The sequence below is a fragment of the Pomacea canaliculata genome, linkage group LG3, assembly GCF_003073045.1.
Source record: "Pomacea canaliculata isolate SZHN2017 linkage group LG3, ASM307304v1, whole genome shotgun sequence".
NCBI classification, from domain to species: domain Eukaryota; kingdom Metazoa; phylum Mollusca; class Gastropoda; order Architaenioglossa; family Ampullariidae; genus Pomacea; species Pomacea canaliculata.
This window is the reverse complement of record NC_037592.1, coordinates 32,521,317-32,535,675: the sequence shown is the minus strand read 5'-3', so window position 1 is coordinate 32,535,675 and position 14,359 is coordinate 32,521,317. Positions and strand designations below refer to the sequence as shown.

General features: G+C 36.2%; 1 protein-coding gene across 1 annotated transcript; it reads right to left on the bottom strand.

The window, feature by feature from the left end:
• Positions 1 to 53: 53 nt before the first annotated feature.
• Positions 54 to 13,033, bottom strand: LOC112559079 (glutathione S-transferase C-terminal domain-containing protein-like). Its single transcript, XM_025229976.1, has 16 exons — positions 12,848 to 13,033; positions 12,101 to 12,283; positions 11,522 to 11,709; positions 9,620 to 9,655; positions 9,232 to 9,308; positions 8,576 to 8,937; positions 7,761 to 7,897; positions 6,341 to 6,576; positions 5,718 to 5,784; positions 4,065 to 4,161; positions 3,636 to 3,751; positions 3,052 to 3,096; positions 2,620 to 2,709; positions 2,152 to 2,358; positions 1,823 to 1,886; positions 54 to 1,515 (listed from the first exon to the last, which is right to left on the bottom strand). Exons 1-16 carry the CDS (start codon positions 12,876 to 12,878, stop codon positions 1,358 to 1,360), a joined length of 2,094 nt encoding a protein of 697 aa, XP_025085761.1. The 5' UTR covers positions 12,879 to 13,033; the 3' UTR covers positions 54 to 1,357.
• Positions 13,034 to 14,359: the final 1,326 nt, after the last annotated feature.

The window sequence follows — 14,359 nt, the reverse complement described above, 5'->3', positions numbered from 1 at the left end:
TGCTTCAAATCTTGCAGCTTAATGATAAAATGTCAGTCTTTGGAGGGTCTCAGTTAGCAATGATCTTGTACATACCTGGGATTGGGATTGAGAGGAAAGTATCTTCGTGGGCTACTAACCTGCAAAGTGAAACTTTCTTAATTAGTTACAAATTTTTATTTCTTTGTAAACTGTGTGCCTGTGGTGTTAAAGACTCGTGTCTAGGAAATTTAAGCATGTGAACGGCTGCTTGTGTATGGTGCAAGTCTATTACTGCTTGTTAATATTTTGTTATCATTTGAAAGGAGAAGTTCTTTCTCTCCCACTGTCATATGCAGGCAGCTATTTTTAGGCAATGTTTATGATGGCGGCAATTGACACGAAAAAGCTGTGAAAAAATGAATGATAAAATAAAGTCATTGTAAATAATGGTATGTTTGTTTTGTGATACTGGAGTCTATCGGCAGTAATTTTAATCTGGGCATTAACAGCAATTGCCATTCTTTCAGGCAAAATGTTTACTTTGGTTGTCATTTTAAAAATGTAAAAGAATAACTATGTCAAAAATTTCCAAATGAGTTTTTATTATCACAATTAGCAAACATTATTCTTACATTTAGGCAAAAGTATGTTATGATATTTTATGAAATCTACACATATCAAAGCAGTTTCGGAACAAGGGTTACAGTTGCCATATGGTAAAAATGTAATACTTAAATATAATTTAGAAACAAATAGTATGATCATGACACCATACTATTATGAAGAGCTGCATCCAGAAAGCAAACCATGTTGATATGTGAACATTTATATAGTTCTATATTTTATTTTAAGCAACACATTTATACCATTTCATTTCTACACTTGCTTTGCTGTTTGTTCCATTGGTAGTCTGATAAGTCTGGAGAAGTACATCATTTTAAAACAAAAATTACATCAAGAACGTGCTCCCCTGACCACAATCTAGTCCTTGTATTTATTTTTTTTAATGCTTTAAAGAATTCCAACTATTTATGTTATCAATCAATGCTATTTCAGATCCATAATTAGATAACTGTACTTTATAATAATATGGAGTCATAATACTACTATTTGTTTCAATATTTTTACAAGGGAGAAAATCAGAATTATTTCCATCATCTTTTATGTGAATATACCTGTCTTGACAAAAGGAGCACCTACAGGATATAGTGAACTGCAAACAGTTGACATGAAGGTTAGAGTGCACAGTTTGCATGAAAAAGATAATGTGGGACAAAAACCAGTTTTAAATTTAGTCATTGTAGAACAATACGGCTGCACAGAATGCTTTAAAGAACTTTATTCTCTATTACATGACCGTGAGTTATTGTTTATTGTAAGGCATGCATGTTTGTTGTTAATCACCAAACTGGTCACACATGAGCTGCTGGCCGATGAGCAAGTTGTTTTTTGGACTGCATGTAAGAGGCTGCAGAGAGCACAAGTTTACCTTGTAGTCAGACTCTATTGCAAGTTGTGCTCTGTCAAAGTCTACAAGGTTCATGCAAAGCCGACCTGCAATTTATAATCAAAAGCGCAGCTGAAACAAAATTGTCTTGTTCTTTCTGGAACAACGTGATCTGGTGTAACTTTAAATATTTTGAACATGATTCATCGTCAACAAATGCAACCTTCAAGTCAGCTACATGGTAAAATTCTTATTTAAAAATGTTTATTTTGATGATGTGTTAACCAAGTTAATATCACTATTATGAGAACAATTTGGAATCTTAATAAATTGGGTTTTTTTCATAAAACTGGAAACCGGCATCCAAGGAAAGCTATGAGAAAGTCAAACAGTGGTGGATAATGTGCCACTTACCTTGCTGTTCCAGAGCAATGTTGAATTCAGTCTGATCTGCTGCATGACCAAGAGTTAAAAATTCCTGTAGAGATACACATATAGTCTAAAGAGGCAGTTCTCGTTGCTTTCTTAGTTTTGATTCTTTGTGAACTCAAAATATCATTTCTACTCTCTAGGTTACAACTGAGACATAAAATTTAATATTCTCTGTCGTGGATTTTTTAAAATTTTCTCTTTTTTAAAGACATTGTATACATATAACACAATGTAAAGAAAATAAAGGCACAATTACTCCAAAGAACATGGATTCATTTTAACAGGTGTTAAAAAAAAAATAGTGCTCTTACTGTGTATGTAACACCACAATCTTGGTATAGTTTACTGCGCGGGTAAGACAAAAGATGTGTGCGCTGAATGCTGCCATAACAACAGGGGCAGATAACAAAAGCAGCATTATTCCGAAGACAAAGGCTGAGCACCATGTCAGTAGCTGTCCCACAGGCATGAAGGCAAGTGCCAACATCAAATTTCCCTACAAAGTAATCTAAGTTGCACTGTGGAGAAAGGAACATTTAATTAAAAAAGTACTGATGAACTACTGCATGCAGAATATTTAAAAATGTGACTTCATTTACAAAAGGCACTTTTAGTAGTAAGTAATGCAATGAGCATATATCCACCTGAAAATCCACTGCTTATTGTTTATTTTTTCATAGTGCAGGCAAGACCAGCTCAAGTAGATCATCAATTTCAAATATGGACTACAAATTACTTAGGAACAAAGAAAATGACTATTCCCTGCAGAGTAAATGTACCTGATACAATATGATGTTAGTCAGATTCAAGGACTCTATTCTTGATCTTGCTTTCATAAGTGATTCCTCCTTGTTCTCCACCAAACAAACCTGTGTATCACTACATGGTGAATTATGTCATCTTACACAGTAAAAGTGATAAATTCTTTATTCATAAGCAACCACAAAGCAGTAGCAATATCACAGGTATTATAAATGTATTAGTATACTGTTGATAGATAAAAATTCATTTTTCAGAAAAGATGTTTCATCCAGATATTGTTTAAAATTGAGTTCTGTAACTGTTTTGTTGAGAAAAATATCACCATCTGCAGCATTTTTAATTATTATTAAATGCAATAGTATTAATCCTAACAGTTGCCATTATCCAACAAACTTAACGCTTTTTTGATCTTTAATTTAGAAAAGCACAAACATGTAACAAGCAAGTACCTTGCACTGCGGCAGCAGATAGGCAACAACAATGCCCAGGTGTCCCTAGAAGGAAAACTACAAACTATAACATATTTGAATGCGTGCAAAAAAATTCCATTAGTGTTAAAATAGTGTTTTTCTTTAAACAAAAATATTTTAATGCAATGAAGATGAGCTACTCAAGTTTTGTCTCTAAACAACAGGGATAAGCAGTAATCATTGAATGCTCGTGTATGGGCAACACTACTGAAAGTGGCATTTTAGAGTATCTGCATTGTATTAAAGATATAAATTAAGCAGGTTTCTTAGCAGAACTTTCTGCTCAAATAAATCTATAAAGATAGAAAAGTAAACAAACAGAATAAAAATGGAAAATGTGTATCTGTTACATTTTAGAAAATAATTTTCCACATCCAGTTTGTATTTGATAAATTTTCAGATACAACCAGCGCTGACCCATTTACAAAGTATAGGGGTCATCAAAACTATGACAAAGAACCTACCAGTGTAGGATTATTGTCATATCAAAAATAAATTAAGTTACCCATAATTATGATCTACTTTGTCTACAATAATCAGATAAGAATTTAACACCCACTAACCCCTCCACTGCAAAAATCAACAATGATATCATCAGGTCTGGCTACTTCCTGAATAGCTGTGGCTAGATTTTCAAGCTGCTGGCACTTGCGCTCCACTCTCTTCAAAGGCACCTCTCCTGAAAACATATATCTGGATAAGCAGGTGTGAACATGCATACATACATATGCAAAACACGCACATGAAATTTACTACACAGAGAAAAGTGACCCTGCTTTGAGGTTCACACCACAACATTATCCTGATGCTAAGCTGCATGGTAATTTGCAAATGCTTGCTTTCAGAATATATGTAAGTAAACTTTAAGTCCATGAAAAGGTCCTCTTAAAATATGTTAATTGATTACTTTCCTTTCAGTTCTTCCCTTTCCTTTTTACATAGCATCAGTAGGTAACAGTGACAAAATTTTGTTGAGATATGCAAAAAGATACCCTCTCGAGGATGGACAGCTGAGGGAAATGCCTTCCAGTCCAGTTGAACACAATGGCCTCGTAGATGCTGACCAATAATGGGCTCTATGCCCTTTCGCTAGAAAACAGGAAAAACAGAAGTACAGATGCTAGTTCTAACAATTGAGGTTTTTTATGATGACCCCAATTTACTGTCTTTTTGATCACTTTGTAAATAAATAAATGCAAAATTTGTAGTGCACATACCCACACTCCTAAGGAGTATGCTCTTAGTGCTTACGAGCAAGAACGAAACATGAACAGCATACGAAAACAAATAACACATGAGCTATAAAAGAAGAGCCAGTCAGAAAAATAATCAGGGCAGGTGACAGCAAAGAAATTAAAACACACCATTTTGGGCTGGATATGAGAACAGATGGGTAGCGAGTGCAGAAAACGAAGGAGAGGGGTGGTGTGGTCCTGTTTTCTAGCTCTAAGCACCAGATATGCAGCAGAATTCTGTACTTTCTAGAGTTTGCAAAGAAGGCATTCAGGGCAGCCAGCAAGCAAGGAGTTACAGTAATCAAGTCTGGATAGAACAAACACAGACAAGAGTGTTGGTAGCACACGTAGAATGTGATGGATGGTGTTGATCTTGCATAGCTCGTAATAGGCAGACTGACAGACAGCTGTAACTTGTTTAGTAAGAGTCATATCTGCAGTGACAATGAATCCCAGGTTCCTGACGGAGGAAGAAGCAAAAGTGATGTTGATTTTGCCCACTTTGATGTGATTTGGACAAACAAGTGAAGATGGATTTCTTCTTCTCAAACATAGGAGGGCATCCGTTTTATCATCATTGAGCTTAAGTTTGCTACCATCCAGTCTTTGACTTCATTAATACAGGCTTCTATGGTGCTGGTAGCAAAGACGAAGTGAAGCAGGACAGTTGCATATCATCAGCATGATTGATGAGAAACGTTGTGAGACTGGATGCAAGATGAAAGTGGTTTTATACACAGAATAAACAGAACTGGGCTGAGTACTGAAACCTTGAGGGATACCACAAGAAAGTGGAGCAGGGTGAGATGTTTGACCATCAATGAACACAGTTTGCATCCTATTAGTGAGATAGTAGTTAACATGTTAGTGCAGGTCCAGAAGTCACATAGTCATAGAGGGTGTATAGTCTATGAAGGAGCAGTGGTCGATAGTGTCGACTGCAGCAGATGGGTCCAATAAAGTTAAGGCAGAAACATCACCATTGTCAAGGGCAGATAATATGTCAATGGTCACTTTAATTAAAATAGATTCAGCATTGTGAAAAGGTCTATATGCTGACTGAGCATGGGGGATGAGCTGGTGCTCTTGTAAGTAGACCCAGAGCTGTGTCAAAACTACTTTCTCTATGATCTTTGAGAGAAGACAAGTTGGAAACTGGGCGATAAGTGTACAAGTGAAGAGCATGCTCCTGACATCTTTTGTGCTCTTAAGTAATCACAACAATTAAAATTTGCAAGTCAAGTAAGTTACATGTGATATCTCTATTTACAGTTCTGTTATACCTTCCTGAAACTGATTTATTCAAAGTAAACATGGTTAAAGCTGCAGTGTCCCAATTATTACTATTAAAATACTCCTCTGCAGGCCTCTAAATATTTTTAAATATTCTGTTTCATTTTAATGGCTTACCTTTACTTTATTCAATGCCTCAACAACCTCTGGCTTGATAGCTTTGTGTTTTGTACGACATCGACGACTGTTGAAGTAAAAGTCCACACACTGTTAGAGTATGTGATTTACTTATGTTCACACACTTTTATTTCAATTGTGTTTTCCATGAATGTTAGACTTATTGCACATGCTTTTTCACCTGATGAGAAAATAGATATAGACCCAAAACTAACTGAAAATCTAAGGAAGAGTGAGAATAAAGTGAAAAATGAGTCATCTTAAGTCAATTAAATCTTGCATTAATAGAAGTGGCATTTATAAAAACAATGGTCTTGTTAGAAGTGGAGATAGTATATCAAGAGAAATTTCTCCCACTTTTCTATTGCTCTGTGTGTGCGTGTGCATATAGGTTTGTACATGTAGGTTTAGTCCAAGTTTGTGTTTGAGGTGTAGCTAGTTCAACTACACCCTATTTAAAGGATCATGTGCCTCATGACAGATAAAGAAGGGTGCTACCCACATGATGAGAAAAGCTACATTATAGTTGTAACATGGTGCATGACAGGCACTTTATTATCCTTTCTAGTTACCACTATCCCTGTCTCTACATTTACCATCTTTTTTTTGTGAAAGGACAATACCTGAGTTCCATATCATTCTCCATCACCTGTTCCACATTCGATCTGAAGAATTCTACCATCGCCTGACCCTCTACCAGTGATGTCTGTGCTTCTAAACCTGACTTTAGTCCTTGAATGTTAAGACCACAGGCAAATGCTGCTGCTTGTAATCTTGGCAAGGAGGTCATGTGATGCAACCAAGAAAGCACTCTAGGAAGAAAGTTTGAAAGTCCTGATTGATCGAAAGACAAAGCCTCCTGAAATTGTAATAAAAAGTCATCAGTTACAGGATTTTGGGGGGAGGATAGTGTGACTGCATCCAACAAGATCAAAGGCAACCTACTCCATCATTCTGTACATTGTATTATTTAAGGGAAGGAAGTATGTAGGCTGGTGGTTACTGCCCTTAACATTAGAACACAGGATCACAAGTTCAATGCTCAACTGGAACTGACTGGAAAACTCCCATTGCACACCCAGAAGCGATGTGTATCTGATTTTATCAGGAAAGGTAATATGTGGTGGAAGGAGAGAGTTTCCACCTTCCGCATACTACATCCTAGAAATTAGTGGCCTCTTTTACTTATTTTGAACAAACAGTTTACTGCCCCCATAACTGTTAGACCATGGGATCCTAACCTTTATTTTCTTTTAACAGCATAAGCAAAACATGTTACCAAGTTTAGATGATAAGGCAACTTCCTGGATAATGAAATGAAATTAAAACACTGAATTAAAGCCTGAAACTACTGTTATCTGTAGCTTTTTCTTTAATTAGCTAATCTTTTATATAAATGTTTTACTAAAAATAATGTGGCATTCTCCAACAGTTTGTATGAGAATGAGAGAGTTATAAAGGATAAACAAAAAGTGTTTATGTAACTTCTAAAGTATCTTGACGACACACATGAAATGTTCACACCCTTACCCCCTTTTCTGTTTATGGCTATTTCCCTGCTCATATTCCTTTTGCAAAATAATGATACTTTCAGTCCTTGTTACTTGGATCCCCTTAACGTTCTTTATATTTGTCTTTTATTTGTCATCAGTACTGTTGTTTATCCTTTTGTCATTCGCGTGTTTACTTGTTCTTCTTTCCCTAATAAGTTAAACATGTCTTCTTATGCGTGAGATTATGTGCTGTATAAATTTTGCATTTTTTATTATTATCCTCCATAGATGTTTGCTGGGTTCTTTATCCTCCCTTTTTGCTTTGTTTTATTTAAACTGATAAGGGAAAGAAGAACATGCTGTTCAGAAATCTCTTTAAAGACAAAATTAATTTATTGTATGCTCATGTACACATTTTCTCCCTCTCTCTCACATCCTGTACACACATAAATGTACACACACTCATTTGTATACATACACACATGCACAGACCTTTAAGTCTATTCACAAGCATAGATATACTAATGTTCTTGCCACCCCAGCAACTTACCATCAAAAAGTAAAAGTAGACAAAAAGGCAAATGTCAGCCAAGGTCATTTCTACTCCTTCTGAGTAGAGATGAATTAGCTGTATATCTTGGTAAGTGAGTGACTGGATTAAGGAGCACACCTGTTGCTTGTTAAGCCCTGCAGGTGCAAAGCATGTATATCGTGCTGGATAATGCTTTAAAATGCCATAAGATAAACATCTGTAACTACAAAAAATGCATTCACATTTAGAAAACTAATTCACTGTGATTTATCGCTAACTGTGCTACTTTATTTTTCTTCTTTTCTTCTTAGTCATCTTGTTCTTAACCTCTGAATTAAAGGAAAACAATTCACCTCTCTCAATTTACTTTAAAAGATTCTGTCCTTGAGGTTGTACAGAGTAGGTAGACATGAAGAATCTTTGTTATATGCATATGAACTTGGAAGAGAGAAATAGCCTCTTTTCTCCATTTCTTGACAGATTTGTTTTTAAGTTCCACCTACAGTTATCTGTTTCATTTTCTTCATTAGTACAAAGTATTTTTTAGTTATTTCTGACTGAGTCCTTTTAGCTACACTGATGACTCATGCATTCATTCAAAAACTTCTTCTTTATCAATCTATATTTTATCTGAAAAATCTGTGCCCTATCCTGAACTTCACAATGAGAAATTTTTTTAATGTATCTCTCATGGCATGCTGTCAATTAAACAAAAAGTATTCACAATAGAGCTATATGTTTAAAAGAGATTTACGAAGAGTTGTGAAATCATTTCCTCTCATACCTTCTCTATGACACAATAAAATAGAAAATAATTCACATACAAAACTTACATATACTGGATTCCTTTTCTTTTGCCTCATCCATATTTATTTGCTCCATGCTAATTAACATGGTATGTTCCAAAAGCTGCAGTTCCTTTGCAATGTCTTTTTCAACCCGAAACTTCCTACATCCATGTGGTAGTATAGTAACTTTTTCAAATGAGAAAAGAGATTTTTCTACTTTCACGCTCTTTATCAAAGTTAAGTACTTTTCATCATCTTTGGTGTCAGCTTGCAATTTTGTCAGCTCATCACGCCTCCATCTGTCGTCGTTGTGAACTCTAGGTGGCTTTGCAAAATGAGCTTCCAGCTTGACAAGGTCTCCTGAAAACTGCACCTGGATAGGGTTCCCATTTTCGGAGGCTAATTTTCTGAAAGAAGAAATGCACCATTCTATAGCCTCTGCAAAGTCTGCTTTTTTGAACTGAAAACAGCATCATTCTCACTAGCAAGTTTTTGTAGGCAAATGACTTTTAAATGAATCATGGATAAAACACAATGCAAACTTCATATACCAAAACTAACAGATCAGTCAGTTACTCAATCATCCTTTCCCCCTTTCTCCCTATATCAGTCACATCCAAATAGCTATCTCTCTACCCATTGATACTGGAAAATAAAATGATGGGCACAGTGAATGCTATAGTCCCCAAATGTAAACTTACGCTGCTGATATCTGATGCACCAGCATGGTGACACTGTGTGGCAGCTCTACTTCACACAGTTTTGTCCATCCTGATACCTTAAAAAAAAAACCAAACAAACAAAGAAGTTAAGGACTCTTCAGGATTTCTACTTAAAACAATGGGGAAGAGAAGCATGACCCCCCCCCCCCAAAAAAAAAGATTAAATGATGCCCAGCAGGAACCAACAACATTAATAATGATCATGATGATCATAATGATCACTAAATGATAATGACAGCGATGATCATTTCCTTCTCTAGATCCACAAGTATTTTGAAGCCATTAATGTAATACCTTATCATGAAGCACTATCTTCAGGGTCAGAAATCAACCTCATTACTTATAAGTAAAAGATGAATAGACATACCTCTGCACACATCCTAAGACTTCCCTCTCGGAAACCCTGAAAATTGAAACCACAAGTATATGAAACATATTCACTTACAGGGATTGGCAAGTGAACTAGCAAGATGGACTTTAGTGATAAATATTGACTTTCTGAAACACATCCGATGACAAGATGCGAACGAGTTGTTTATTTCCATCGTTTGTAAAACACAGTTCAGGAATGGGTCATTAAGGCCACTATTTTTGCATACTCATTCATAAAGGAAAAGAAACATGACACTAATTCATGGCTTATCTGGACCCATTTGACAAGAAGAGTTTAACCAAGCTTGGAAAACTGGTAGCAAAACACACACACAAAAGAAAGATTGACATGCCTCTACCAAACACAAGAAAGGAGAGTTTATCAATTCACTTATTACATGGCCAAATTATCACATAGATGATTTGGCTGAATTGACTATGGGCTGTGGTCAAATCAGTTGTGGGCTATGGTCAAACTGACTCATGGTCGAATTTGAAAATCATCAAATTGACTAACCTCCCAACTGGCTTTGTTTGTGGACAAGGATCTATAAAATTCTGTTTGCAATAGAACCAGATTCAATACAGTGATGTAGAGATTCATTCTCTTTTGCAATGACATCATTCTTTTTTTCATAGAGATTGTTGGCGGGACTTTCTTGGCACCAATTGTCATATCAAAGGATGTAGTTGCCTTATTGAAACTCTTTATAACCTTTCTTTCTTTTGTGTTCCAGGAATTGTGCCTGTCAGACTTCAGTTTCTCTGTAGTTATAAAAAGTGATGTTTTTTCCAAAGTTTTCTTTGGTGTCCTAAAATTTGTCTTCCAGTGAGGCCACAGTTCTATCCATGTCTGTCTGTGTAGTGGGCAGAGCTGCAGGACATGCTTAGGGGTCTGTGGGCCCATCTCACATGGACAGTTTTCAGTGTATCACAGCCCCAGGCAGTACATGTGTGAGTGCAGTCGACAGTCTCCAGTGCAAGGAAGGAAGATGACAGTCTGTTGGTAGCATTTCACACTGAGCATGCTCATCTGATGGCAGGTTGTGTTCTTTTGCTCACCATCCCTTGAAGTGGTGTGTTTGTAACCACATCCTCTTTCACCACAGTGTCCTCCATTTTTTTCTCATCTTTCCATTACTGTACTCTGATTCATTTTACAGCACAGTCTCAAGTGAAAGTTAACACTTGTGTTGGGCGAAAGCCAATGTCATTTGACAACAAAACATGGTGGGCTCTAAAAACCAGCTTGTAGCTATGCTTTAAACACAGTCATAAGTAAATGGTTCTTTTTAAACACAAAATTTTAAAAGGAAATGATTCAGCATGACAGAATCTATCCTTTTAGCCCAATATATTTTAAGACTTAAGTGTTCCTTTAAAAATTTATGTTATGATAACTTCTTTGCATATATTTTACCAACCAATATTTTTATGCAGAATATTAAATTATAATTTAACATGTAAAAGATGTATATCGCATTCTGTAATGTAAATGTGTCTCAAGGGAGAAATATTAACACAATGCCTTCAGCGGTCAGCTATGATCAAAGGGACAGCCTTATAAACTGTTTATGCACCACTGATCAGTATAGTACAGTCAAGAACCCCAGGCTCAGTACACAAACCAGTAAAAAGACCACTACATCTAAACATTCATCTTCAACTCATCAATTTTCTGGTTAGTGTAGCTCTATAATTCACCCATAAAACTTCAAATTATAGCACAGAGTAAAGCAAAATGTTATATACCCTACATACTGAACAATAACACTGTTTGAGGTTAATAACAAGAAAGATCTTGATAAGAAATGGCCTGTCATGTTACTTTTTTTCCCCTGTAAAATATATTATTTGGTTTATTTTTGTTAAGTGAGTTGAGTGACCACTTGCTCACCAAAAGATCCTTTAAGTGCTGGTTGGGAGAAATAGCATCTGCTATCCTAATCATGTGTCTTGCCACAACACACAATCCACTGCGCACCAGATTCACTGATGAATCAAACACAGCAGGCATCAAAACTCTGCACACAGGCTGTGGAATTGATTCTAAATCAGTGAACTTATGTTCTATCCTTTGCATACCTGAAAGAAAATAGTAATCCTTTTTATAATCCATTTAGTAATGTTTTCATATAATTTGTACAAAGACACCAACCGTTCCTTTAAAAAAAATCAGGACTGCAGAGAAGAAATACATAGTTTTTAAGCCAAAAACACCTATTTCTTCTTATGACATTAGGATTGAGTGTATCTATGTAAAACAAAACTCCTTTGGATCTGAGCTGTTGTGTCTCTCTCTTTTCCCTTTGTTGTTCTTGTGAACATCAATAGTTCTTAAATGTTATTCTGAAATAGTTTTATCTCTATTAACAAATATTTCAAAACCTTCATTTTTGCATATTACTAACAACAAAACATTCATTAAAAAATCAGAAATAGCTTAAAAAACAGCTTTAAGAAAGAACAATCTTACCTCTTAAAGGAATGGGCATGTATTGGGAACATTCTTTGTCGTTATTCACAAAAACAAAACTAAACTGTTCAGAGTTACAATAGTGTGCAATAAGCAGCAAGGCACATGAAGAAAGGGGTAATAGGATGTGTTCCCCATCAGCAGCATGTATTCCCTCCAAAAAAACTTGGACTTTCATTTTGTCTGAAAAAAATGAATTGAAAAATAATCAGCATGTAAACTGTTTCGAATACAAACACGTTCATATACATTATTTAAGTGTGCATATATTTGCCCAGTTTGCTTGTGTTTTCTAATATTTTGGGAGACAGTGCAGCAACACTCCTTGTTCACGAGCAATTGATGTGTCTCTGTTAGCCCATGCAAACAAGTTCGCCTGTTTTGCGGAAATTTATCTTATCAAACTCAAAATGTATTTATGACTTGTGATGATTACCAAACGACACTTACTCATAATAAATGCAAAAGGGTCGACACCAAAATGAACGTGTTTACAAAACTACCAAAGGAACAAAAACGATGAAAAATGCAACATTATGTAACAATCTACAGCAAACAATTATCTTAACATGAGGACTATATACGCTAATCTTTCCTCGATAGAGTTGTTTGGACACTTGATAGTTTATCATGAAAGTCATGATTATAAATTAACTGCCTAAAATATTTAAGCGACCGAAAATCGCTTTAGATGAACACTTGATCTTTTTGTCATAAACAGTCAGTGTCTGCCTCTTGAAGATTTACCGCTTTGCAGGCTGGAGCTCCTATCCATCATTCAAAAAATGTTAGTCTTTTAGAGCGTCCCTGACAATGATGTTTGGTCCATGTGGCTCTGTTTTTCCAGGGAGATTACTCCAAGCCGACAAGGTAACGTAACTCGCCGCAGTATCAATCAGTATGAAGTAGTGTGAACAAATGTGTTAAATAATATCACCAGTGCAAAGAATAAAATCTTGCCAATTCTTTTTCTGCATGTGGCATTTGTTTAAGGGGCTTAGTAAAACACCTATTTCCCCCCCACACACACACACACTCTACTCTCCATCACATATTGCCTTTCCATCCAACCTTCTAAAGCAGGGATACCTCATCCGGCCCACTCAGTTTAAGCAGACATAACAATTTCATTTTTAACCGTCATGATTCTGGTAAAACCGCCATGTTCTGGCCCCGCGATATTTTAATTCATGCCCAATGCGGCCCTCGGGCGAGAAAAGCTAAAGGTTTGGCACCATTGTTCTGAAGAGTCGGGTACAAAATCTGGAAGACTTATCCTCAAGCCGTTTAACATTTTCGCCTCCAGGATGGGACGCATGTGCTCTGATCACTCCACTTTATAAGATAATTTGTCTCAAATTTTTTTTTATAAAAATAGCTGGAACAAATGAAATAAATGCATTATTGGTAGCACGAAACACCACGAGAAAGCAAATACAGTGATACCTCGGTTCTCGAACGCCTTGACTTTCGACCAAATCGGTATTCGACCCAGAAATAAAAATTCGAGAAATTTTGTCTTGGAAATACCGAACAAATATTTGGACTCGAACAGAACGTCCGAGATGAAAATGGCGTTCCTGCCAGCGCGGCCATTGCTTGCGTCAATCAGTGTGAGTGGCGAAGAGAGAGACACGTTTGAGAGAGTCATGAAATGTGCTGCAAAATGGGTCAGAAATCGCCAAATTTTTTGACAAACATCACCTGATAAAGTGTAGCAAATAGAGAGTTAACATTTTTAATGACAATCCGTTATGTCACTTTCCAAAAAAGTTCAAAGGAGAAAAAAACATCAAATGACAATTCTTCCGTAAGAAATCAGACAAGCAACTGCAGAGCAAATTCTGATCTCCTCAGCAAAAGATACAGAGAACAGAACACCAACAGAGCAGTTACCCTCTGTTTTTATTGAACCCCTTCACAATAACCATCCTCCTTCCCTCCTCCCTCCACATTCATTCCTCCTGCCATAAAGTTTGGTACAGTACAGTAAATGAACACAATTTTTTATTTAATTTTTTGTTTGTTTTAATAAATACACTTTTATTTCTTATTTCTGTTTGAGACTCACGTTTTTCTTCACATATTATATACAAATTAGGCCAGTAAATAGCATTTTCCTGGGGCTTGAACGAATTAATTTGCCAGTTTCCATTATTTCCTATGGGTTTCATTGCTTCGGCTTCTCGAACAATTTGGTTCTCGACCGTCCTCCCGGAACGAATTATGTTCGAGAACCGAGGTGTACAGTATACCCGG